Source organism: Neovison vison, chromosome 2 (genome assembly GCF_020171115.1).
Source record: "Neovison vison isolate M4711 chromosome 2, ASM_NN_V1, whole genome shotgun sequence".
Classification (NCBI taxonomy): Eukaryota; Metazoa; Chordata; class Mammalia; order Carnivora; family Mustelidae; genus Neogale; species Neogale vison.
Window position 1 is genome coordinate 103,523,405 of NC_058092.1, and position 24,099 is coordinate 103,547,503.

The 24,099-nt window shown below is 45.1% G+C and overlaps 2 protein-coding genes across 2 annotated transcripts; both read right to left on the bottom strand.

Moving 5' to 3' along the window:
* Positions 1 to 3,110: 3,110 nt before the first annotated feature.
* Positions 3,111 to 24,099, bottom strand: HMGCS2 (3-hydroxy-3-methylglutaryl-CoA synthase 2). Its single transcript, XM_044239022.1, has 10 exons — positions 23,970 to 24,099; positions 19,540 to 19,994; positions 16,070 to 16,195; positions 15,337 to 15,501; positions 13,849 to 14,014; positions 11,816 to 11,986; positions 10,748 to 10,854; positions 7,384 to 7,509; positions 5,245 to 5,356; positions 3,111 to 3,427 (listed from the first exon to the last, which is right to left on the bottom strand). The coding sequence occupies exons 1-9, from the start codon at positions 24,071 to 24,073 to the stop codon at positions 5,250 to 5,252; spliced, it is 1,527 nt and encodes a 508-aa protein (XP_044094957.1). The 5' UTR covers positions 24,074 to 24,099; the 3' UTR covers positions 3,111 to 3,427; positions 5,245 to 5,249.
* Positions 8,145 to 10,543, bottom strand: LOC122900394 (heat shock protein HSP 90-beta-like). Its single transcript, XM_044239021.1, has one exon. The coding sequence runs from the start codon at positions 10,527 to 10,529 to the stop codon at positions 8,355 to 8,357; it is 2,175 nt and encodes a 724-aa protein (XP_044094956.1). The 5' UTR covers positions 10,530 to 10,543; the 3' UTR covers positions 8,145 to 8,354.

Genomic DNA, 24,099 nt, shown 5'->3' on the forward strand with positions numbered 1-24,099 from the left:
CAGAGGAGGGTTAAAGCCCAGACCATTCCCAGTGAAGTCTCCGTCCGCTGGGAGGGACCGCACACAGAGGCCTCTGGGTGTGGTGGGGTGTGTGTGAATTCTGTTGAGTCCAGGGGAGTGATTTGAGCAGAGGATGGTGTCTGAGCTGTTGGGAAGGTTTCATAAGGGAGAGAAAGTGCATTAAGGTATGAAGCATGAGAATATTTGCCTATCTCACAAAGCCAGTTCCATATAGATTGGACAGTATATTACTTGACTTTAAAAAGAAATGTGATTTTTCTGAAACACGGCAGAATGGCACGCCTGAACCTAAGGGCATCAGCTTTAAGGGTCTCCCCTCCCCCCATTAGTAGGGGATGATCCATCCCCACCTTGGGCTGAATGGCATCTGCTTTTGAGGCTCCTGACTGGATGGAGAAGGTTGGACCAAGGCACCTGATGGGCATGGCGGGTGCAAACCCACCACTTTGGCCTCTTTGTGCTGCGATTGAGCAAAAGGTCCACGAGAACCACCAGGAATCAGCAGCTGCTCCGTGTCTGCAGTGCCGTTGGAGAAACGGGTGTGTTCTGGCCTGGCTGTAGCAGACCTGGAAGGGGCAGGGGGTGGCCTTCAAAGAATATTTAATTCTAAACCTTTGTTTCCTCTGTAAGAGGGATGGGGTGCCTCAGAGCTCCAGTGACAAAGGGATTAAAACGTTTCATCCCTTTGGGGGTGGACAGCAGGTCTCCCTCAGTCTCTCATTGAGTCCCTCGCACTAAGGAGACCTTCCCTTGAGGCCACTGATCCTATAACATTTGAGCTCAATATTCAGTCTCTTGGCCTCATTCTCCGAAATTCCCTGGACACACCATACTTGGGGCTCAGAGGTGGTCAGAACCAGTTCTGGGGGCTCAAATTACTTGAGCATCTCCAAACAGCCTCCTAGCTTTGGGTGGCACAGGCAGGCCCAGGACAGTTTCCTTGCATCCCTCCTGTCCTGTGGCTGGCTGTCCACATAACTCGGAGATCAAAAAGGGCAAGATTCTCACAATCCAGCTGGCGCCCCACAGAGGGGGCTGTTTCCTTGGTGTTGCTCTGTGGCTTCTGGCATTGCCTCCGTACCTCACTTTAGAGTGCCATGTCATTCCATGTACCTCGGCTAGGAAGCAGAGCTGTGACAGAAGTGGTGGGCTGGCCATTCTTCACGTCCAGTTTAATAGGACATGTGATACACTCTCTTTCGCGGCTCAGTGCCTTTAGCTGGTGATCGCTTCATCCTCTTCCCAGCCCCAAGTCAGCCAGGCAGGGCAATTTCTTGCCCCTGCAGGGAGGGTTTTTTGTTTGTTTGTTTGTTTGTTTTTTAACACTTTATTCATTTGAGAGAGAGAGAGAGAGAGAGAGCATGAGTGGAGTGAGGGGCTGAGGGAGAAGCAGACTCCCCGCTGAGCAGGACCCTGAGATCATAACCTGGCTCAAGGCAGACACTTAACCACTGACCCACCCAGACGCCCTTGCCGGGAGAGTCTTTGCCTGTCAGTGTTATCTGGACAAGGAAACAAATAGTAGGAGCAGGCCCGAGGGTGAGCATGGGACAGGGCGACTAGAAATCCTTCCCTCCTATGTTGACCTTACATGGAGGGGAGCGCTTTTGTTCAGCAGCCAGCAGGCATCCATTTCAATGAAGTGCTCCCAGAGCTGCCATAGGAAGGCCTAGGGCTCAGTACCAAAGCTGGTGAAGAATCGGACCCGAGGTGGCCCAGGAATCTCGGTCTGCGCGGTGGAGGCAAGGACCGATGGTGTTCTGAGTGCCTGGAGTTGAACCAGGGTTGATAATCACCTGGCGTACTTGGGGCACGGGCAGCATCCGTTCAACCCGTCAGCACCCTGACACCCTCATTGTCAGATATTCTCAGTCCCACATCGTGTCCAAAGGACTCCTGAGTGGAGGCACCGGGTGACATGAAGGGCCTGGTTGCTAAGGCCGATGGAGGCAGTTTCAGCACCAAGATCCCCCAGTGAGCTCCGTATGGATAGACGGCAAGGCCCAGAGACTTTTATCGTGAGTAGGGGCTTTTGCCCGTGACTCCGACACCACGCCAGAGAGCTTAGGGAAGGCATATGCTGTCTTGTGGGAATGCCATCTAGACTAAGGGCCTCCAGGCAGCTCGCAGGGGAGGAGCTACGGCTGGCAGAGGGGGCAGCTGGTGGAACAGGAGGCGTTCAGCACACACCTGGAGAGAGGGCTGGGGAAGTCAGCTGAACTCCTCCTGAGTTCTGAACTCAGATCGGGTTTATCTTGTATTTCCTGGTGCGTGTGGGGATGTGAACAGCCTTGGGCCAGCCGTGAAGTGGGCGGGCTCAGCATCTCGTTCCCTTCTGCCCTGTGCCCCCTTATCTCTGGCAACCCCCCTCCTAGCCAGCCCTGTTTCCCACCAAAGGAAGCCAGCTTCTCTTCTACAAAACGGGGCAGCTGAGGAAGCTTTTTAAAAGACCTGGTATCCTTCCTCCCCCTCCCCAGCTCAATTCCCACTGCCATGGACCCTTGCTACTTTATAAGAGGGTGCTGGAATAAGCAGTGACCTAACCCAAGGGAGACAAAGCAATCTCTAGCAGAAGAATTCCCTGCTAGGTATCAAAATGCAAATTTTTTTTGGCTGGGGGAGTCAAGAGCATGCCACATTAACCTCTGCTTGGTGTGTATTTGCCCAGAGACACTGGCAAGGCCTGGGCAAGGAGCTGCAGCCGCCCTTGAGGGCATTTCTGGCCTGGTCGACAGGTGGCGTCTTTAGAACAGGGAAGGAAGCTGGGCGCAGAGGCCGTGTGTCCCCACCTTTGTCCTCCTGTGCTTCTTGGAGAATGGAATGGGATGGGGACGGGGTGTGTGAGGTGAGCACTCAGTGGTGGGGGCAGGTGGGGGTCACGGAGAGTGTGGCCCTCAGAGCCGGGGGTTCTGGCAGTCTCCTGGGCATGTTAGCTGGTACCTGTTTTGAGCCCTGGTTTTCCCAAGCAATGCAGTGAGGGACTGCCTCCTTCTCTAACTTTTGGGTTGTGTTGTATGGGCTTAGTACCAGCTGCAACATCTAGAAACTGATGGAAAAACTTAAGAAATGAGTAAAGATACAACAGCACAGAAACCTAGTAATGATAATAATGGCCACAAGGGAACATGACAGGCAAAGTTATCTGGATTGTTTCCCCAGTTCCAGAGGGCAAGATTTCTGGGCTAGGTTTTCTTTGCATCCCCTCTTCCATAGAGGACCCCATGTGCCACCATTAGCCCTGAGAAAGGCAGAAAAGACTGCTAAGGACGGCCCCTCACTCCCCAAAGCTGCTGCTTCTGGGGACTCTGGTGTCCAATCCAATTCATTTCCATCTAAGAGTGGGCTTTTTAAAAGTAGGATCCATGAGCACAAACTCTGCTACTGTAGATTTTCCAGGAACCGTGGTCTGTAGAAATTAAAGAGACAAAAGAAAGACATTCAGTGTGAGCCTCATCCCAGGCATCCCTCCGGCCGTGCTCCCAGTACCTGTGTCTTGTCTGAGGTAAGACTATGCTGAGGGAGCTCCTGCCTGCATCATGAGGTCTGGGGGGCTCTGCTGCCAGCCCAGCTCCATGCTTGGATGCCTGAGCCACCTGTGTCCAACGTCACAGGAGCCAAGGGGCAGGGACCCTGTGATACATTCTGCCTAATGGAAGAGAGGGTTGGATAGGCTGGACGGTGAAGAGACACCTCCACAGAGTGGCACACTGACAGAAAACCTTTCATTCGCTTAAGATTTCATTGTTGTGAGGTCCTTGCTTGTGTGAGCCATCAGCACGAGACAAGGACCGGAGTCCCAACTTTCCTCCTCAGAGGTACAATGCTTGAGGACCATGAGAGGGAGGGAGCCTGATTTAGAAACTTGCCCTTGAAAATCCCAAATTTCTCTCTCTCTCCTGATGACTGAACCACCCATTGACACATCTAATTGCCTCCTCTTTGCCATTGACTTGCCCTTAAGAATCCTATTACAAGCCAGCAGGCACACAAATGACTTAGGGGCGGTGTCCAAGTCTGTAGCCCTGGATACTGAGCTTGGAATCCGACCACATCTGCAGCCCTGGCCTGTCAGGCCCCTTGTCCACCCTGCTGAGCACTTAACATCACATTAGAGGAGGCTGAGGGCATCCAGCCTATCCCGTGGTTTTCTTGCTTTGTCTGGGTATCTCCTTTTCCTGGTGGACTTCCTCCTCCTCCCCAGCTCCATATCCCACCCTCTGCAAACCTTCTTCTACCCTTTACCTACCCAGAGAAGGGAAACAATAAACACACACACATAAAGGAAGTATTTGGGGACTGTAATTAAGATTTACAGGTTGTTGAAGAAATGGCTTCTCACGCCTCCATTCTGCTTGTTTTAGCAACTTAGAAGATAAACTGAAGGTAGATGTCTGGGTCCATGAACTATATGATTCTAACTCTTGCCCCCACCCTTTTTTTTTTTTTTAAGATTTTATCTATTTATTTGACACGGAGAGAGAGAGAGAGAGAGCACAAACAGACGGAGTGGCTGAGGGAGAAGGAGAAGCAGTCACCCTGCCGGAACAAGGAACCCGACACGGGACTTGATTCCGGGATTCCAAGATCATAACCTGAGCTGACGGCAGACACTTAAACCACTGAGCCACCCAGACACCCCCAAGATTCTCCTTCTAAACACTTGATTCTCCTTTAACAAGTATTCCAACAAGTCTCCCATCTCCTCTTCAGGCAGTCCTCTTGCAAGAAACCACCCCCAAAACCCCTTCACTGATTTTCCAAACCTCACTGCTTTTACCCAGGTGAGGCTCCCTCCTCCCGAGGCTACTGGCCCCAACAGAATCCCCAACACTGCATTTCTTCGTGAATATGTAGGAACCTTTTCTCAAGTCATTCATCTTTGTTCCTACCTTACCCCTTTTGAGGAATGGGTTCTGTAGGTTTCCCTAACAGATGCCAGTTTGGTTTCTATCACATTTCTAGGGGAGCTTCCTATCCTGAGCAGATCAGGTAAACAGGTTGACTTTTCCCTGCATTCCAGAGTTTAAAACGTGCCCCTCCCCCAGCTTTTGCCTTTCCAGGGCAAAGAGCCCCACCGGTTCTGGGTGGTCCTCATGGTACAAACTCCCCACCCCCAATCATTTCCGAGCTATAGACCTTGTCTGGCCTGGTTACACTATTGGAACTGAATCTGTTTCCCAGAGGACAAACTTGATATCACTAACCCTACAGAATGTCACTTACCACCTTTAGACTGGTCGCCGGGCATACTTGCGACGATACAGCTCATCTACCCGCTCCAGGTACCACGTGCCGGGGAAAAGACTGCTTGTGTCGCCAGGTGGTGAGAAATTCACTGTGACATGAGGAGAAGCAATACTTACGAAGAGATACGTGACTTATTTGTGGAGCATAACAAATAGCATGGAGAACATGGGGAGATAGAGAAGAGAAGGAAGTTGGGGGAAATTGGAAGGGGAGGTGAACCATGAGAGACTATGGACTCTGAAAAACAATCTGAGGGTTTTGAAGGGGCAGGGGGTGGGAGGTTGGGGTACCAGGTGGTGGGTATTAGAGAGGGCACGGATTGCATGGAGCACTGGGTGTGGTGCAAAAATAATGAATACTGTTATGCTGAAAATAAATAAAAAATAAATTTTAAAAATTTGCAAAATAAAAAAACGTAAAAATATAAAGTATCCAGTTGTTAAAAAAAAAAAAAAAAAAGAGATACGTGAGGCTGGGAAGAGGAAAGAGTGCCAGGGATGCCTTCACCATGAAGCTCTCCTGGCTGCAAGGCTGGCCACCTGTCCTAGCCCCAGCAGAGCCCTGGACCAGCCCAAGAACCAGAGGCAGTCATCTTGGATCTAGTACATAAGCCTCAGTTATGAGAAATTTTACTGTAGGAGTATGACGTGTTTCTACATTAAACGTGATCTTCCTCTCCTGAAATCCTCACCTGCCTTGAGGTATGTATACCTCAGAGCTTCCTGTCTTCTAATAGACACTTCCTTCTTAGCCCTAAGTTCTCTGGCTCTGATTCACTGTCATATTTCTGTTCTTTGTTCAACAAAGTTCCTCTCAGAAGTCCTATTTTTACTTTAATTGTTTTTCCTCTTTGACCCAAGATGTCCCTGTTCCAGAGAAGATGGATGACTACTAGGCCTAGGTTTTCTGGAATATTCCCAGTTCCATGTATTCTGTCTCCCTTTCAGATCCCATTGCAAGCCACGTATCCAAAGTCTTGCTTAAGAAAATATGTTTTGTTTTGGTATTAAAACCACCATCTGGGGCGCCTGGGTAGCTCAGCGGGTTAAAGCCTCTGCCTTCGGCTCAGGTCATGATCCCAGGACCCTGGGATCGAGCCCCGCATCGGGCTCTCTGCTCAGTCCAGAGCCTGCTTCTCTCTCTCTCTCTCTGCCTGCCTCTCTGCTACTTGTGTTCTCTGTCAAATAAATAAAATCTTAAAAACAACCCACCATCTGGTCTCTCCAGTCATAACTTTTATTTTGTCTCCTTTTCCTTTGTTGCTTTTCTGGGCAATATTTTTTTCAAAGATTTTATTTATTTATTCAAGAGAGAGAGAGCACAAGCAGGGGAGAGGCAGAGGGAGAAGCAGGCTCCCCACTGAGCAGGGAGCGTGATTTGGGTCTGGGATCATGACCTGAGCCAAAGGCAGATGCTTAACTGACTGAGCCACCCAGGTGCCCCATTGGGCAATATTTTGTTTTTATGTTCGGTAGGGAAAGGGGGGCAGGTGCGCAGAGACAGTAATATGTCGATAATAGAACTTTTTTATGTACATGAACTCATTTAATCTGTGTGGCAGTCTTGCAAAGTTGGTATGATTTTAGAAATAAGACAACTGAGAAAACATCAGTGATTTCCCCAAGAGCTACTGGGGATCACAGGTCGGTTTAGATTTGAATATCCAGCTTCAAAGTCCGGTCTGCTTCAACGGTTGCATAGAGAGCAGTTTTATCTCCCATCCAAGTACTAACCAGGCCCCACCCTGCTTAGCTTCTGAGATCAGATGAGATCGGGCGCGTTCAGGGTGGTATGGCCGTAGACTAGAGAGCAGTTTCAAAGACCACCTGCCAGAAGTCCTTGGGACTGCATTTTCCAGGATCCTCTTTTGAGTGGTTAGCTACAATCTATCCTGGGAAGCCACATGCTACTGCCCACCTCTTCTCCACTCTGCCTCCTGCTTTCTTACCCAATTCTTGCCCCTTTGGGCATAACAGATTCTCTCCCAATCATATTGTCTAGACATCTTCGCTCTGGACCACTGTAGTCCAGACTTCTGATGAATCCCCGGCTCTCTGCCATCAGCATGGAATCTTAGAAAATTTCCATCTCCTCTCTTCTCGTCCTTTTTCTTACCCTTATGGTAGAATTGTTCTCTTTGGTCCATTATTTCTGTGAATTCCTGAGGAGACATACGCTTCCGGGAGGCGAGGCGTTTTGGAAGGTCTGACATACTAGACACCAACTTCTCCAGGGGGGATCCTGGGAAACAAAGGCAAAATCTGCTTATATCTGCTTCACTGTCATCGTCACTGCTGCCAATCACGAGTTTGATAGAGAGCCAGGTTCTGTGGAGGCTCCAACCCTGGAGGACAGTGTTGTGTGTGGCTTGGAATGTCGAGAAATGATAAAGGTCATCAAACATAATGTTAGTGAAACCTACTGGCAGACACACTCTTTTAGTCAAGGAATGTCCCGCAGGGTGTTTAGGTGCACACCCGCCATTACATCTCACAGAAAATAATCAACATATATTTATGAAAATTTCAAATCCATAAACTTCCCTTGAACTAATTGCAACCAAACTGCCATTAATTACCTCCTGCCTGAAGGTAATGGAACAATCTCCCATCCAAGTACTAACCAGGCCCGACCCTGCTTAGCTTCCATGCTGGAACAATCTGACTGGTTTCCCACTTCTGCCTTCATTTCTCTTCAATCTAGTTCCAAGTAGTAGCCCCACCAAATGCTTCAACTCCATAAATGAGACAAACTTACTCCATTGCTTAAATCCCTTCTGGGAGTTCCTCTGTTCTTTTTTTTTTTTGTATAAAACTGTATCTTCTTTATTTTGCATACTTTAATCTCAGAACAAAATAAACAAACAAACAAAAAAACACAATACACATCCAAACCCCTTGTCAAATAATCAGAAGGGATAGGGCTTTAGGGCCTTCTTTCCTGCCTCAAAGACAGGAGGAAGAAAAACAAAAACAAAAACAAAAACCACTAGACATCAGCAGAGGGAACCAGGTGAACAGGGCCACTCCCGGCTGCTGGGGAGCCATGGGGACACTATACAGAGGGCTCAAGGTCTGCAGGTAGAACTAATCTACTTCTTCCATGCAAGAGGCATCCTCATCACCCTCAAGGGGGGGGGGAATCTCATCAGGAACAGCAGCACTGGGTTCCTCTGCTGTCACTTCATCTTCATCAATGCCCAGGCCTAGCTTGATCATGCGGTAGATGCGGTTGGAGTGAGTCTGGGGATCCTCCAGTGAGAAGCCAGAAGAGAGCAGAGCTGTTTCAAACAGCAGCACCACCAGGTCCTTGACAGCCTTGTCGTTCTTGTCCGCCTCTGCCTTCTGCCGCAGCGTCTCCACAATGGGGTGGTCAGGATTGATCTCCAGGTGCTTCTTGGCCATCATATAGCCCATTGTGGAGTTGTCCCGAAGGGCCTGGGCTTTCATGATCCGCTCCATGTTGGCTGTCCAGCCATAGGTGCTAGTCACAATGCAGCAGGGTGAAGACACTAGCCTGTTAGAGATGGTCACCTTCTCAACCTTCTTATCCAAGATTTCTTTCATGAGTTTGCAGAGGTTCTCGAACTTGGCCTTGCTCTCCTCCATTTTCTTCTTCTCCTCTTCATCCTCAGGCAGCTCCAGGCCCTCCTTTGTAACGGAGACTAGACTCTTTCCATCAAACTCCTTGAGTTGCTGCACACAGTACTCGTCAATAGGCTCTGTCATATATACTACCTCGAAGCCCCGCTTTCGCACTCGCTCCACAAAAGCGGAGTTGGCAACCTGCTCTTTGCTCTCACCGGTGATGTAATAGATGGACTTCTGGGTCTCCTTCATGCGGGACACATACTCTGAAAGAGAAGTCATCTCATCTCCAGACTGGGAGGTATGGTAACGCAGCAGCTCAGAAAGGCGGCGCCGGTTAGTTGAGTCCTCATGGATTCCAAGCTTTAGGTTTTTAGAGAACGCCTCATAGAATTTCTTATAGTTCTCCTTGTCTTCTGCCAGTTCAGAGAAGAGCTCAAGGCACTTCTTCACAATATTTTTGCGAATGACCTTCAAGATTTTGCTCTGCTGAAGCATTTCTCGGGAGATGTTCAGGGGCAGATCCTCAGAGTCAACCACACCGCGGATGAAGTTGAGATACTCTGGTATCAATTCATCACAGCTGTCCATGATAAACACACGGCGAACGTAGAGTTTGATGTTGTTCTTTTTCTTCTTGTTCTCAAATAGGTCAAAAGGAGCCCGACGGGGGATGAAAAGCAATGCCCTGAATTCCAGCTGACCTTCTACAGAGAAGTGCTTGACTGCCAAATGGTCTTCCCAGTCATTAGTAAGGCTCTTGTAAAACTCTCCATATTCCTCCTGAGTATTGTCATCAGGGTTTCTGGTCCAAATGGGTTTAGTCTTGTTCAGTTCTTCCTGATCAATGTATTTCTCTTTAATCTTCTTTGTTTTCTTTTTCTTGTCTTTCCCACTATCATCCTCCTCATCTGATCCCACATCTTCAATCTTGGGCTTCTCCTCATCGTCTTTATCTTCTTCCTCCTTCTCCCCTTTCTCCTCCTCTGCCTCATCATCACTGACTTCTTTCTCTCGTTCCTTCTCCAAATAAAGGGTAATGGGGTAACCTATGAACTGCGAGTGCTTCTTCACCACTTCTTTGACTAGTCTCTCCTCTAAATACTCTGTCTGGTCTTCTTTAAGATGGAGAATCACTTTGGTACCCCGGCCAATGGGCTCACCATGGTCTACACGCACAGTGAAGGAGCCCCCAGCAGAAGACTCCCATGCATACTGCTCATCATCATTGTGCTTTGTGATAACCACCACCTTCTCTGCCACCAGGTAGGCAGAATAAAAGCCAACGCCAAATTGTCCAATCATGGAGATGTCTGCATCAGCCTGAAGAGCCTCCATGAATGCTTTAGTTCCGGACTTGGCAATTGTTCCCAAATTATTTATGAGATCGGCTTTGGTCATGCCAATGCCTGTGTCCACTAGAGTCAGGGTGCGTTCCTGGGGGTTGGAGATGATGTCAATTTTCAGCTCTTTACCACTGTCCAACTTGGAAGGATCTGTCAGGCTCTCATAGCGAATCTTGTCCAAGGCATCAGACGCATTACTGATCAACTCCCGAAGGAAAATTTCCTTGTTAGAATAGAAAGTATTGATGATGAGGGACATAAGTGCAGAAATTGCCCGGAAGGCAAAAGTCTCCACCTCCTCCTCTCCATGGTGCACTTCCTCAGGCATCTTAAAAGAGAAGAGCTGCACTACAGACCACAGTGGGAAGGGGCTGCGTCCAGCAACGACTCCGCAACAAGACCGCGTGGGGGTGACTCCGAGTTCCTCTGTTCTTAATCACAACATAATTCTGCCCAGATGGGAGCCTCAGTAGTGGGGAGGAAGAGAGTGGTTTCTTTGACCAGATGAATCACACCACAAGGGCCTAATAAAAAAATAGGACTCACCTGGAGAAGCATCCTTGGACACTTGAAATGAAAAAAAACTTGCTGCCAAGCCAGAGCCATAAGAAAAGGCCCCAATCCTAGAGCCAGCCAGGTCTTGGGCAGAGTACCTGCAGGGAAAGAAAGCAAAATCCAAGAAGCACACTGGCATAATTCTGCCCTTCAAATAAGCTACCACTTCAATCTAGTCAACCTCTTGCAAGTAGAAATGGGCTCCAGGCACCCTGCACAAAGAGGGGCTTTTGGAAGACCCTGGGGATAGACCCAGAGAGAAGAAAACTTATCAGGAGGAGAGTGGCTAAAATCCAAGATACAGAAGACCCATTGAGCACAACAGAATTGGGAGCTTCTTGTCACCTATGGGGACAAGATGAATTCAGTGAACTCTGGTGTTTGGAGGTCAGACCACTTCAAGGCTTCCATGTTTTCTGGTAATGTTTCAGCAATATCCTCATCGGTAATCATTTGATTGAGTTCATATATATCTATCTCCTATGTTATGTGCAGGTACTATAGTACAAGTATTTCCTATAAACCCCAGAAAATAGAGTATCAATAGAAATAACAACCAGTATCTGAGCACTTGCTGAGCTCTAGTGTTTTAATTCCTTTACCCACTGAGCGCTCATCAAAATGCTAGGAGGGACATATTGTTAGTGTATATGTTTTATAGATGGGGAAAATGAAGCACATAGGGATGAAGTGTTTTTCCAAGATCAAAGCTAATAAGTGGTATTGAAACCCCAGCTGTGGTTTCTAGTCTAAAGCTAGACTCTCTTAACCAATGTGCTTTACTAAGGCCAGAGATTTCAAATGGATGAGATAAAACTATGCACTGAAGTTCTCTTACATGCTTGCTGCATCCAAGCACACCTTAAACATTCTTTGACATCATACATCGTCACTTTGGAGACCATTACTTAATCCTGATAGTAGAGCTATCTACACATGTCCCTTTGAAAGAAGTTTCTTTCATTATCTTTCCTTCCTTAAGAATTTCTGAACCGGAAGAGGAACCAAATTTGGTTGAGCCCTCTGACCTTGACCATCGGGTGGGGGGGCAGTACTCACTGGGACAGAAGAGAGGCCAGACACCCATACAGGGATGAGGTGTACGTATTCCCATTGTGAGTGGAGAGGTAAAGGGAGGCCTTGGTCTTCTTGTTGAACATGTCCAGGGAGGCCTTTTGAAGTGCCTTATCCATGTCTTTGTTGGTGTAGGTTTCTTCCAGCGCTAGCCCCCTGGGAGGCAAGCAGAGGCATGGGCCAGGTGAGAGACCACAGAAGGGGAGGGAGGCAGCAAGGGGGAAAAGTAAGAGCTCCTGGAGAGACTTCTAGGCACATGTTGGTTTTGTTTTGTTTTGGTATGTTTGTTTGTTTTTTACAGAATATTTGGAAATATAGACCAGCACAAAAGAACAAAAACAAAACAAAAAACCAATGTCACTAATAGTTGTACCATTCAGAGAGAGCCCTAGGTCAGTTGTTCTTGTGGAATCTATCCCTGCCCTCAGAGGTTAACTAGAAAATAAAATCATGCTATATATTCCATTCAACATGCTTCCCTAACTAATTTTCTTTATGACATTAAATCAACTTCTCTAGCAATATTTTTAAAGGCTACAGAATGAGTCATGATATGATGTGCCCTAATTGAACCAATCTCCCCATCCTGTCCTCACCAGTTAAAACTCTGCCTCTTCCCTCTTACACATGGAGTTGCTGAACCAAAAAGTGTGCACGTCTTTAAGGCCTTGGCTTTGTGTATTCCTACTTCTTCCCAAAGCCCTTGTGTCAATTCACATACCTACTGTTGTCCATTTTCCTAGAGCCTCCTCCTTTTTAAAGATCTGAGTATTCAGATCTGTATAAAGTATAAAGATCTGAGTATTCAGATCTTTAAAAAGGCTATGTAGGGGGTGCCTGGGTGGCTCAGTGTGTTAAGCCTCTGCCTTTGGCTCAGGTCATGATCCCAGGGTCCTGGGATCAAGCCCCACGTCGGGCTCTCTGCTCAGTGGGGAGCCTGCTTCCTCCTCTCTCTCTGCCTGCCTCTCTGCCTACTTGTGATCTCTGTCTGTCAAATAAATAAATAAATAATATTTTAAAAAAAGAAAGGCTATGTAAGAAAAATGGTAGCTTCTTTGAATTTTTTACTAATGGGCAAGCACATTTGCAAATGGGATAATGTGCATTTCTTCTTTGAGGAAATTTCTGGGGCATATCTTCTACTCGTTTTCCTATTAGGGTCTCGGTTATTGATGAGACTTCCATGTGTTAAAGATTTTAACCTATTATCTTTGGCATATATTAGAATTTTCTTTCACGGGGCAGGTCTTCTAATAGTGTTTATGCTCACTTTGATGTTTTAGGTAGTGGCAGGCTTAGTAGTAATTAGTAATAGGGGCAGATGTTGGTAGAATACTCCAAAACTTGAACTAAACAGCTACCATACCAAAAGGGAATATTTTCTTCCCATTGGGAACTGTGTATTGAAGATTCTTCTATTCTATTCTAAATGTCTTGGAGTAATTTCTCAACAAACAGTATTCTTCTAAGGGGGGGAACTGGACTATCTCTGTTTCATAGATGGGGGAAATTAAGGCAACAGGAAAGACATTAATTCAACAATGGTAAGTGAGAATGAGACTTGATGCTCCCAAGTTGCCATCCTGTACTGTGATTATTTACTTCTAGATATTTCTGTCTATACAGACTGGAATATCATGGAGTCATATTTCCTATGGTATCCCTAGAGTTAAGTATGAAGCATGACATATAGTTGATGTTCACAAAATGTTTGCTGACTAAATGTTTTAGCTATACTCCCTTTCCCCTTTTTCTTATTATCTGAAGCTTCTGATAGCCAGCCACCTGATCTAGAGGTGCTGGTAAACTCCCCGTGTTTCCTGAGATAAAAGATGGGGGAACCCCATGTAGACCATAACCCAATAAGTCATGTATGAACTTGGTGTCCTTTCTATTGTGTTGGAAGATTGTTCTTTTCTCACCCCCATGGTTGGCTGGCAGTACAGACTCAAGGAGTAAGGAAATCTCATCCTTCCTCAGCCCTCAAGAACCTCCAGGGTTCCCCGAAGAGGACCCACCTGAAAGCCTCAAGCCCCTTATAGAGGCTGGTCTGCGTGTCGCTGCTGGCTGACAAGAAGTCATTGAACATCAGGCGAGCCAGGGATTTCTGGACCATCTTGCAGAAGGGCGTGTGAAAGATCATGAACTGTAAGTCATCAAGAGTGAAAGGCCGATTGATGCCAGCTGGAAGAGGAAGTGTGAAAACAAGGATGTGCCATGGCCAATGAGCCACTTAGACCTACACTCCAAGACCCAAGTGTTCCAAGGGACATGAGGTGTCCCAGGGAACCAGCTTTTACCTTCAGCAAACACATGTAAGTTGTTCATTCACTTAAGCACTCTACTTATGAAGAAAGACGGGAAACAAGCATTTTCTTCCTGTCTACTATTGCCAACCTTTACGACAGATAATTCCTCCAAACCAAACTAGTGTTGTGTTACTTTCTCTGTTTTTCAGAAGAGGAAACAGAGTCTCTAAAATATGAAGCTAGGTCATGTGTCCAAGTTTACTCAGCTTGAAAATGGCTGGCTTTGGATTTAGGTTCTGATGTTTCTGACTCTATAGACACCCCAGACTGTCTCTTAGAGCTGAGGGCCAAAGCAGCATCAATCAAATTCCACATAAGGTTAGGGAACAAAATGAGAATGCTGAAAGACTACAGAGCTGGTGAGAGCAGTTAGCCAAGAGCAAGTTTACAGTGGATGGAAGATAGGGAAGTCCAAGTCCACTGCCTACCTGTAGGGGCCAGCCGTGGTGGCTGGCAGCCCTCTCAGAGCAGTGGAAAGGGGCAAGAAGTGGCTCCTCAGGCCACTCCCTAAAGCATCCATGCTCTGACACTTCCACACGTGCCTTTTTCCACTGAAAACTGCCTGTCACAGATGCATTTCTGGTCATAATAAGAACCCTTTGATTTTTTTAGAGTGCTCTGAACTTTTAAAATAAAGTTTATTTCCTTTCTGATTATGAAAGCAGCACATATTTTCTTAGCGGGAGAACTCAGAAACTAAAGGTGAAAATAAAATTAACTTGTAATATTATCATCCAAAGAAAAATCAGCAACACTTTACTATACTGAAAATAGAGATAAGATTTCTCAACATTGGCCAGGCTTTAAAAGGCAGCAAACTACAAATGGTGAGTTAAATCACTCCTGACTTCAACAGAAACAAGTCTTAGCCCCAGTAGGATATGGTTACACTGACTCACCACAGTACCTCCCCAGGTGGCTCACAGTCACTGGTTTCCTACTGATGGCTTTGGTCCTAGCTTGTTTAATCTCTTGCATGCAGCTCAAGTAAGAGGCAGCTTCATACTTGAATTGGAAGCTTCTAGATGGACTCCTTTTTAGCATAGACCCATGAAAGGGTGTAAGAGAAAGGGGACATGAAGCCATGCTCTTGAGATCATTTTTGAAGGACAGAAGAAACCTTGTCTTAAGCTTTTAGGACCAACTCTTTGTCCCCTAGTAATAGAGTCCCCACATTCTGCCCTCTGAGCCCCATACCTTGTTTCCACTGGTTCTGGATTTTTTGACGGTATAACGTGTAACATCTGTCCAAGGCCCGTAGGTAGCACTGGATGGAGAGCTTCCCATCCACTATCGGGTACTCTGAAGCCGCATCTGGTTTGTAGAAGTCGTAAACATTCTCCATGTGGGTTCCTCTAAGCCCTGGCAAGGCACACAGGGGGATTCAGAACTGTATGATGTAGCCCCCATGGTACAGAGAGGATAGGGAGATATCTACTAACATTTCCCTGGTTTTTCTCTGCATGAGCCAACTCAACATCCCTCCCATGTTCAAATGGAAGCGAATAGATGGTTGCTCTTATATAAATGAGATCTATTATTTCCCTTTCCATACCTTTAAGGCTTTAACAAAATCTGGAATAGATGCCAAAAGTCTCAAAGGAGAATCTTTCTCCTTATACACAATTATCTTCTTTCATCTTCAATTGCCAGTCTAGCACCTTAAAGGTCCTGGTCTGCGGCAACAATGTTACTCATTCTATGCATCATGATCCCAATATGTGATGGTGAAGAAGAGGAAATCTTGATGATCCCTCTGTTCCCTTCCTCCATGCCCATTGCTCCCCACTCCAGCCTTCTGAAGGCATGTGATGGCATCCTCAAATCCACACTTCAGTCCTATGTAGGGGGTATGCCAACTTGGGATTGGGAACTATGCATTAGCTGTTCACAGTCTCTTGGTACCACATTTCCACAGTTTACCACAGACCTCTCTCAAGAGCCAGAGGGGCCTTGGGTCCAACCAGCATGGCCACAGCTCCAGCCCCACCTGTGGGGCGAGCATTACCACTGGGATAGACAGCAATGTCTCCGCAGACCACCATTGCATAGCGACCTGTAATGAGAGACAAGAAGTAATTATCTCTACTTGAGATCATGACCAAAATCTCGAGTGACAGAGTGCTTCCTGTGAGTCAGGCACAATTTTAAGTACTGAAGATAGAACAGTGAACAAAAAAGAAAAATCCTTTCACTCATGATCAGCCTATATATCAGGCACAGTTATTCTCTCTTCATCAACAAAAAAATGGAGGCCCAAAGATTTTAAGTAACTTGGCCCAAGCCACCCAGCTAATAGATGGTATGATAAGGATTCAGAATCAGGATTCCAAATTCACTGAAACCCAAGAATCTTCTTTTAAGTATTGTAACAACTCCAACTCCGACAAAAAGTATTGTTTTATATATATATATATATAGAGAGAGAGAGAGAGAGAGAGAGAGAGAGAAAGAGAGAATGAGAATGAGTTTGGAAACTATAGGAAAGTATTTAGAAGCTGTTAAAGAAAAGAGTAGTAAATTTGACAATCTAAAAATTCAAACTTTTTACAGAAACAAACTCGGACAAACTGGGGAAGTATTTAGAATACTTACAACCAACAAAAAGCTATTTTCCTTCATTTATAAAAGTCTCATAAAAAAACCCCCCAAAGTATGTAATGGGAAAATGGTCAATGAACATCCAAAAATACTGAAGCATTTTTATAATGAAAACAGGGCAAATCCTTATTTTTCCATATTAAATTGACAAAGATTAGAAAACTTAACAACACTTATCGTAGGGATATACTTTAGTACAACATCTCTAGGAACAATTTGGCACAGTCTTTTTTTAAAAGGATTTTTATTTCTTTGAGAAAGAGAGAGAGCTCGAGCATAAGCAATTGGGGAGGGACAGAGGGAGAAGTAGATTCCCTGCTGAGCAGGGGTTCCCAACCTGGGGCTCCATCCCAGGGAACTGGGATCACGACCTGAGCCAAAGGCAGACACAACCAACTGAGCCATGCAGGTGCCCCAATTTGGCACATTCTATCAAACTTTTATATCAACATATCTGGCAATTCCTTTTCTAGGAATCTATTCTTACAACACATTCTCACAAGCATGTAATGCTATTATGCAATGTTTATTAAAACATTTTTTAATAATTGCAAAAAATATACAGAACCTAAATATCCATCAGCATGGAACTAATTAAATAAAGTTTGGCATATTCATCAAAAAATATTGTAAGGCTTTTAAAAGATGAGATAGACTTTATACATATTGGTATGGGATGACCTCTAAGACATCATGGAGGTGAGGAAAAATATGTACAATGTTAAAAACCAAAACTGAATAGTTATATATGTGTATACTTGCAAGAACAAAGAAAATTCTGGAAGAATACATAGAAACCATTAGTGTGAAATTCTGGAAAGTGGTAATAGGGTATCAAAAGAGAACTTTTTCTTTGCTTTACACTCATTTGTGTATATGTATTTATTTCAACTATGCATTCCAGTTACTTCCACTAAAAAAAAAAAAAAGACAAGAAAAATGAAGTCTTCTGGACAATCTGAGGCTGTGCCACTTTTTCCTTTCCTCAAAACCTGCTGTCTCTATGGGGTGATTTGGAACTTCCTGGTGAGTCCCAAAACTGCCTTTGCTCATCTGAGAAACCCCAGCTGGATGGTTGGTCAGATCAAAGCAGACATCCCAACTACACTGGCTTTGCTTGGTCTTGGTGATTGCCATTAGCTTCAAGCTTAAATATGCCTTTTGTTTTGGTACAGACTAATGATTCACATCTCAATAGTTTATTTTTTCCTCCCTCTAAACAAGACATCCTGTTAAAGAAGGAATACCCTCAGCAGAATCTACTCATTGGAAATGACATAATTAAAGCTGATGATGTTCCCAAACAAGGTTCTGATTTTTGGTTAAAGGCTGGTGACTATCTCTTGCCCTTCATTTCTACTTCTCAACTAATTGCGTGGTTGGAAATATTGGTGGTGATGGTAGTCGGGGTTACCAAACAGGAAAAATGCTCTAAGAACAGATTTGATGATGTAGAGACTAGAACATTCCAAATCAATGGAACTGTTGATGGTGAGGCTCTTCAAGGCATTCCAAAACAATCCTGAATGAACTGGAGCATGTGGGTGGCTCAGTTGGTTGAGCATCTGACATGTGATCTCAGCTCAGGTCTCTGTCTCAGGTTCCTGAATTCTGGCCCTCGTTGAGCTCCATGCTGTGTGTGGAGCCTCCTTTAAAAAAAAATACTAAATAGGTGTGTGGAATTACACTGCACAGCAAACTGTCCAACTTTTCTTGGCTTCTCTTTGAAATAAAGAATATTGAATTAGATAATCTCCAAGGTTCCTGCCAACATTTAGAGTTTATAATTAATGTTAATTATGGCTTCTACAGTTTTAAATTCCAGTTTCCACTTAGCATACTAAGTGCCTTGACTGCCCAGATAATCTCTGTGGATCTCTTGTACAGTCCTTTTACCAGCCTTTCAAGGGAAATTGCCTAATAAAACTATGAGGCTTGAAGTGGTTAAGGGACTTGTCAGCAGTTATCAACAGAGCTAGATTTTGAACTCTCAACTTGTACTGTTTCCGTTGGATGTTTCTTGCTATCACAACAGGGTGTTCTTCCTCCAGTATAACATCCAGAGAAGATGTAAGAAACAAGGTAATGTTAATATGTTAAGCAAAAACCATGGGGTGCCCAGGTGGCTCAGTGGGTTAAGTGTCTGACTCTTGATTTCAGCTCAGGTCATGATCTCAGAATCGTGGGATCATGCATCAGGCTGCACGCTCAGCACAGAGTCTGCTTATCCCTTGCCCTCTACTCCTCTGCCCTTAAAATTAAATAAATAAATAAAATCTTTTCATAATTTCCTAGCAAGTAGCGAGGGAGTAAGAGAATATATACTCTGTATAATAGTCTATCCTGTGATTCTTTTTTTTTTTCTGTGATTCTTTGGGTCTCCTCCTACCAGCATGTTTTCCCCTTAATACCAAACTTGTTTAACTCTCTCTCAGAGGCTTAGGAGAACATTATGAGAAATAAGAATATATTGGATTTGGTTTGGCATCTCACCCCTGCCAAACACTGTGTAAGATATCAGATCCCCCATTTCCTCATGTGTAAATCAGGCATAACACCCACTTCCTAGGCTGTTGGAAGAACTAAATGAACTATGTGCCCATGCTAGCTAGTTAACAGGATACAGTTACACAAGTCTAAGTGGTAATCATCATTTGTGGTTGTTGATGACAAGAACAGCTGTGTGAGTAAGTTGTCCTTCCCTCCCTGATGAAACCACTGGGGAAATGGAGAAACAAAACTGAGGATTCAGCCTCTAACCCAGTTCCTTTCTTACATAAGGTCTTGGGAAGAACATACCATCCCAGGAGCTGGACTCTATCCAGTTGGCAGCATTGAAGAGGGAGGCAGTGCCACCGTAGCAGGCATTGGTGGTATCTATGCCCTCAATGTCAGTGTTTCCCGAGTCCTGGAAGAGCTCCATGAGCACTGTTTTGACAGCCTTGGACTTGTCAATGATGGTCTCAGTGCCCACTTCCAGCCGTCCCACAGAGTCCCATGGGAGCTGTGTGCGCTCCATCAGCCGCTGCACGACCGTCAGGCACAGGGAGTTGATGTCCTCCTGGACTGAGCAGAAGCCCATATGGGTTTGGCCCAAGCCCACCGTGTACCTCCCTGCTTCCACATTGTTAAACTTCTCCAGGTCTGTTTGGTCCACATACTGGGCTGGGAAATAGACCTCCAGAGCAAGGATGCCCACATCCTTTGGCCAAGTATCTGTTTTGGCCAAGGGGACAGCAGGGATGGTTGAAAACCTGTAATGGAGATAACAATAAAAATCCTATTAATGGTCTCCAGCCAGTCTCCTCAAAATATAATACAGCAATCATCTCTTTCATTTTTTTGTCTATTTTGAAGCTATATTATCAGATGAATGCAAATGTGAGGTGGTTATCTTTCTGTTAAATTAGCACTTTTAACCTTATTAAATGTCCCTTTTTATTCATTTTTGTGATATTCCTGTCACAAAATCTACTTCTCCTGATATTAAGAAAGCTGCCTTAGTTATTATTATTATTATTACTGTTAGCATGGTGTATCTTTTGTTGTCGTTTTATACTTTTAATCTCTCAGGTCTTTATATTTAACACACATCTCTTCTAAACAGCACATAGTGTCTTTTTTTGTTTGTTTTTTTAACAAGCCTTACAGTATTGGTGCTTTAATTGGAGTAACTGGTCCAATTATATTTATTGTAAAGACTAATATAGATGGGATTAAATCTACTGTCTCACTCTTTATTTCCATTTGTCTCACATGTTCTTTGTTTATTTCTTCTTTCCTGCATTCTTTTGGATTAAACAAGTATTTATTATTCCATTTTCTCTCCTTTTTTTCTTTTAGTAATGACCTCAGAGATTACAATATGCATGCTTGGTTTATTGTAATCTAACTTACATTAACACTTCTACTGTTTTCTGAACCGTGAAAAACCATACTTTAACTTCCTTTATCCTTTCCGTCCCTTTGAGCTATTGTTGTTATGTGGTTTACTTCTACACATGTTTTAAACCTCATAGGACATAACTTGAAAAATCTCATTCAGTTTTAAAGTGCTCCTTTCAAAAAGAAAAATGCCCCTCTCATCACTGCTTTTCTCCTTGTTTCTTCTTACTACACAAGAACACACCTATTGTTTTTTCTACTTTTTAAGGAAGCTTCCTGCTTGATTCCATCCTCTCTGCCTTTTCTGATTGGGCCTCCGAATATTTATGGAGCACATCCAACACAGTGTTGGGTTCCAGATGCACAGTAGAGAAGAAGGCATCCTTTGTGGCCACCAAGAGAGCATAGTCTAATGGAACAGGCAGCTATTCAACAGCTAAATACATGGTATAACAAACAAAGGCTGTGCGAATACAGAGGACAGAGAGAAAAATTCTACATGGGAGCAGAGAGAAAATGGGGAAGGGGTCAGTGGAAGAGGGAAAAGATAATCCGTTTCTTTCCTGGACCTACCCACCTCTCTTCTAATACCTGACTCCTAATATCTTGGTGAAATTCTGGAGTTTCTCCATCCAGCTTTAAGTACAGAAATCACCGGGTCCACCTCCAACTGTTCCTACATGAAAATACCTGAAATCTGGTTACTTTACTAATACTTTTCATTTTGAAGATGGTGAAAAAAATCAAGGCAAGCATTGGTGAAGTGTTGTGCTCAGAGTACCTTCATGGTTACTCATGTGTTAGAAATAGCCTGTCCTTTCACCACCTTGGGTGCCACCAAAGCACTTGTGAGTGCCACCAGAGTCCTTTGACTCATACCTAGCTATAGAATTCTAACCATTGTGAGTGACAGGATGGCTCCACAGGCCTATGCATTTAGCTCTATGCCACAGGAACTGTAGCTCAGATTGAGTGTGTCTGTCAATCACCCTGAGGATTCTGGACTTCTGGTAAATCCCAGTTCTCCCATCAGAAAGGTCGCTGAGACAAAGCGTATCACAAGATCATAAGACAGTGAGGCAAAGTATAAATGTTCACCCATATCTGATAAGAGAGGTTTGGAATTTAGTTATCTGCCCTATTTATTTGGTGTTCCCCAGATAATTGGAGTTTGTACTCTCAAATATTTGTGGAGAATCTTACCCAGTATGTCGGAGCTAATGGTTAGCCAGCAGAGGTCCTGCACTTGGCTGACTCTCCGCTCAGCCTCATTATCATTCTGTCTTCTCATTCTCCATTCTGCATTCTCATTCTCTCTCCCTTCCTCTCTTTCCAGTTAGAATTCTAAGCTTTCAAGGAGAGGCTCCAAGAATCAGCCACCTGTTAACTTTTGAAACTGTCTTAATAGGGGGCTATTTCTGGAAAAGGATTCTAGAGCCTTGAAGAAGAGCTAGCATGTAGAGGCTTCCAGAAAGATCAGACCACTGGAGTTAAGAGTGCTCTTATCTGTATATTTTCTCTAGGAAACTTTATTTAATCTAAAATCGGTATTGTTCTGAGGTTGCTTGGTTTAAGAATATGCATTAAACTTTTCTTTCTTTATTCCAATTCTCCTTCTGTTTCAAAATTCACCATTACATGCCAGGCACTGTGCTAGTGAGAGGCTGCCGAGGTGGAGAGAGTTGACAAAGAAAAGAGGAGGTCAATGATCTGAGGACTTCCTTGACCAGTGGGAGTAATAAAAGGGCACATACATGCATACCCCAGCTAGGACTCAGAATGTGATAGGACCTTAAGAGGAATATAGGCAAAATCACACCGGAGTTTGGAGGAAGCAGAGATTTCCTGTGGTTGGTAGGCTCAGAAAAATCTTCATGGAAGAGGTTACATTTGAGACTGACTTTGATGGGTGAGCGGAACTTCTGCTGATAAAGAACCGGAGCGGGGGTGGAGGAGGTGGTGGTCGCAGTGGGAGATGACTGAGCAAGTAAGGGCACCTGGTAGAGTGGAGAGTGAAAGTAATTAGGGACACAGCACATGTGAAAAGCAGGTGGGGATCGCCAAGCAGATGGCATCACTCTTCGTTAACCTGCAGGGAAGCATCGTTAACCATGTGATGGGAGCAGTTCTTGGGTTGGGTTGAGAGCCGAGGCAGGTTGCAGAAGAGGAGACCGATATACAGAGAAAGAGAGACTCATAGGAAAGATCCTTAATACTCTTTCAGACCACAGAAAACAGGATGAGCTGTGGGTACACTGGAAAAGGGTAATGTGTGAACCAAGGATGCCTGAAGGAGGGGCAGGTTGGATGAGTTCTGAGGTTTGTCTTGCTGGGCAGCAGCCCACTCTTACTTACTGAAACAAGCAAACCCATGTCAATCATTTCCTCTCAGATGCAAGAACAGGTCAAATGCTGAGCTGGGACATTTGGCCTGTCTAAAGAGGGTGAAGGAGGGTATGAACAATGGCAGAGAGTGAGGAAGAAAATAAGAAGGCTAAGGAGCGTCATCCCCTACTCCACACATTCATGAAGCCGGGTCTGGATCCCAGGAAAGGGAAGACACTGAGTCAAAGTCATTTTCCTAAGCCGTCATAGAGTGCAGTGTGGAAGTGGGAGAAATGGCTAGTCTCAGGGTACAGTGCATGGTTCGGAGATTGAATGCCCTAGCTATAGCTATTACCATTGGTGTTGGGAGGCTCTAAGCACATGGGCCAAGCTGAGGAGTGCTTACAAATACAAGGCATGAAAACAAACAAACAAACAAACAAAACAAATACAAGGCATGCATGTGTGCTTCTGTGCACAACACATTGCACACAGACATACACTCCTATATTAACACCCCATTTCCCCCTTTCACAAAATCAGAGGGCAGAGAAACAGGCTTCTGATCCCCAGTCCATTTGGAATCTTGCTGCAATGATTTGAAGCAGCTGGTTTGACCAACACTGCCATTGGCACAGAGCGCTATGGGTCTTGGCAGGAGCTGGAGGTAAAGGGGGAACGGTGGTGGAAAGAACAATGCCGGGGGCCCTGGAACCGATATTTCCACTGTTTCATGCCGCTGGGCAGTGAAAGATGTCACCGTCTATGAACAGCAGGTATCAGAGATTTGGGATCCTGGAATTCTAGCTGAGAGAAACCTACCATCTGTTTAGAGAGGAGGTAACTGAAACCCTAACAGGTTAACTTGGTCATGTAAGGCTGTGTACAAGCCTCGCCAACTTTTCACTGGGATTTCAGTGAGCTTTTCTTTATGGCAGGATTTCTATCTACCTATCTTTTACTGGTTCTGTGACACTTCTCAAAGTGTGGCCTGCACAGTCCCTGCGAACATGACTCACCTTTGGTGGGCTGTGGGAAGATGGCCAGCAGGTGAGATGAAGACGTCCTGCATTGCTGTCTTCACTTGCAAGACCCGCTTCACTGAAGTCAACAGCCGTTGCATTTCCAAAGGAACGAGCACAAAGCCAA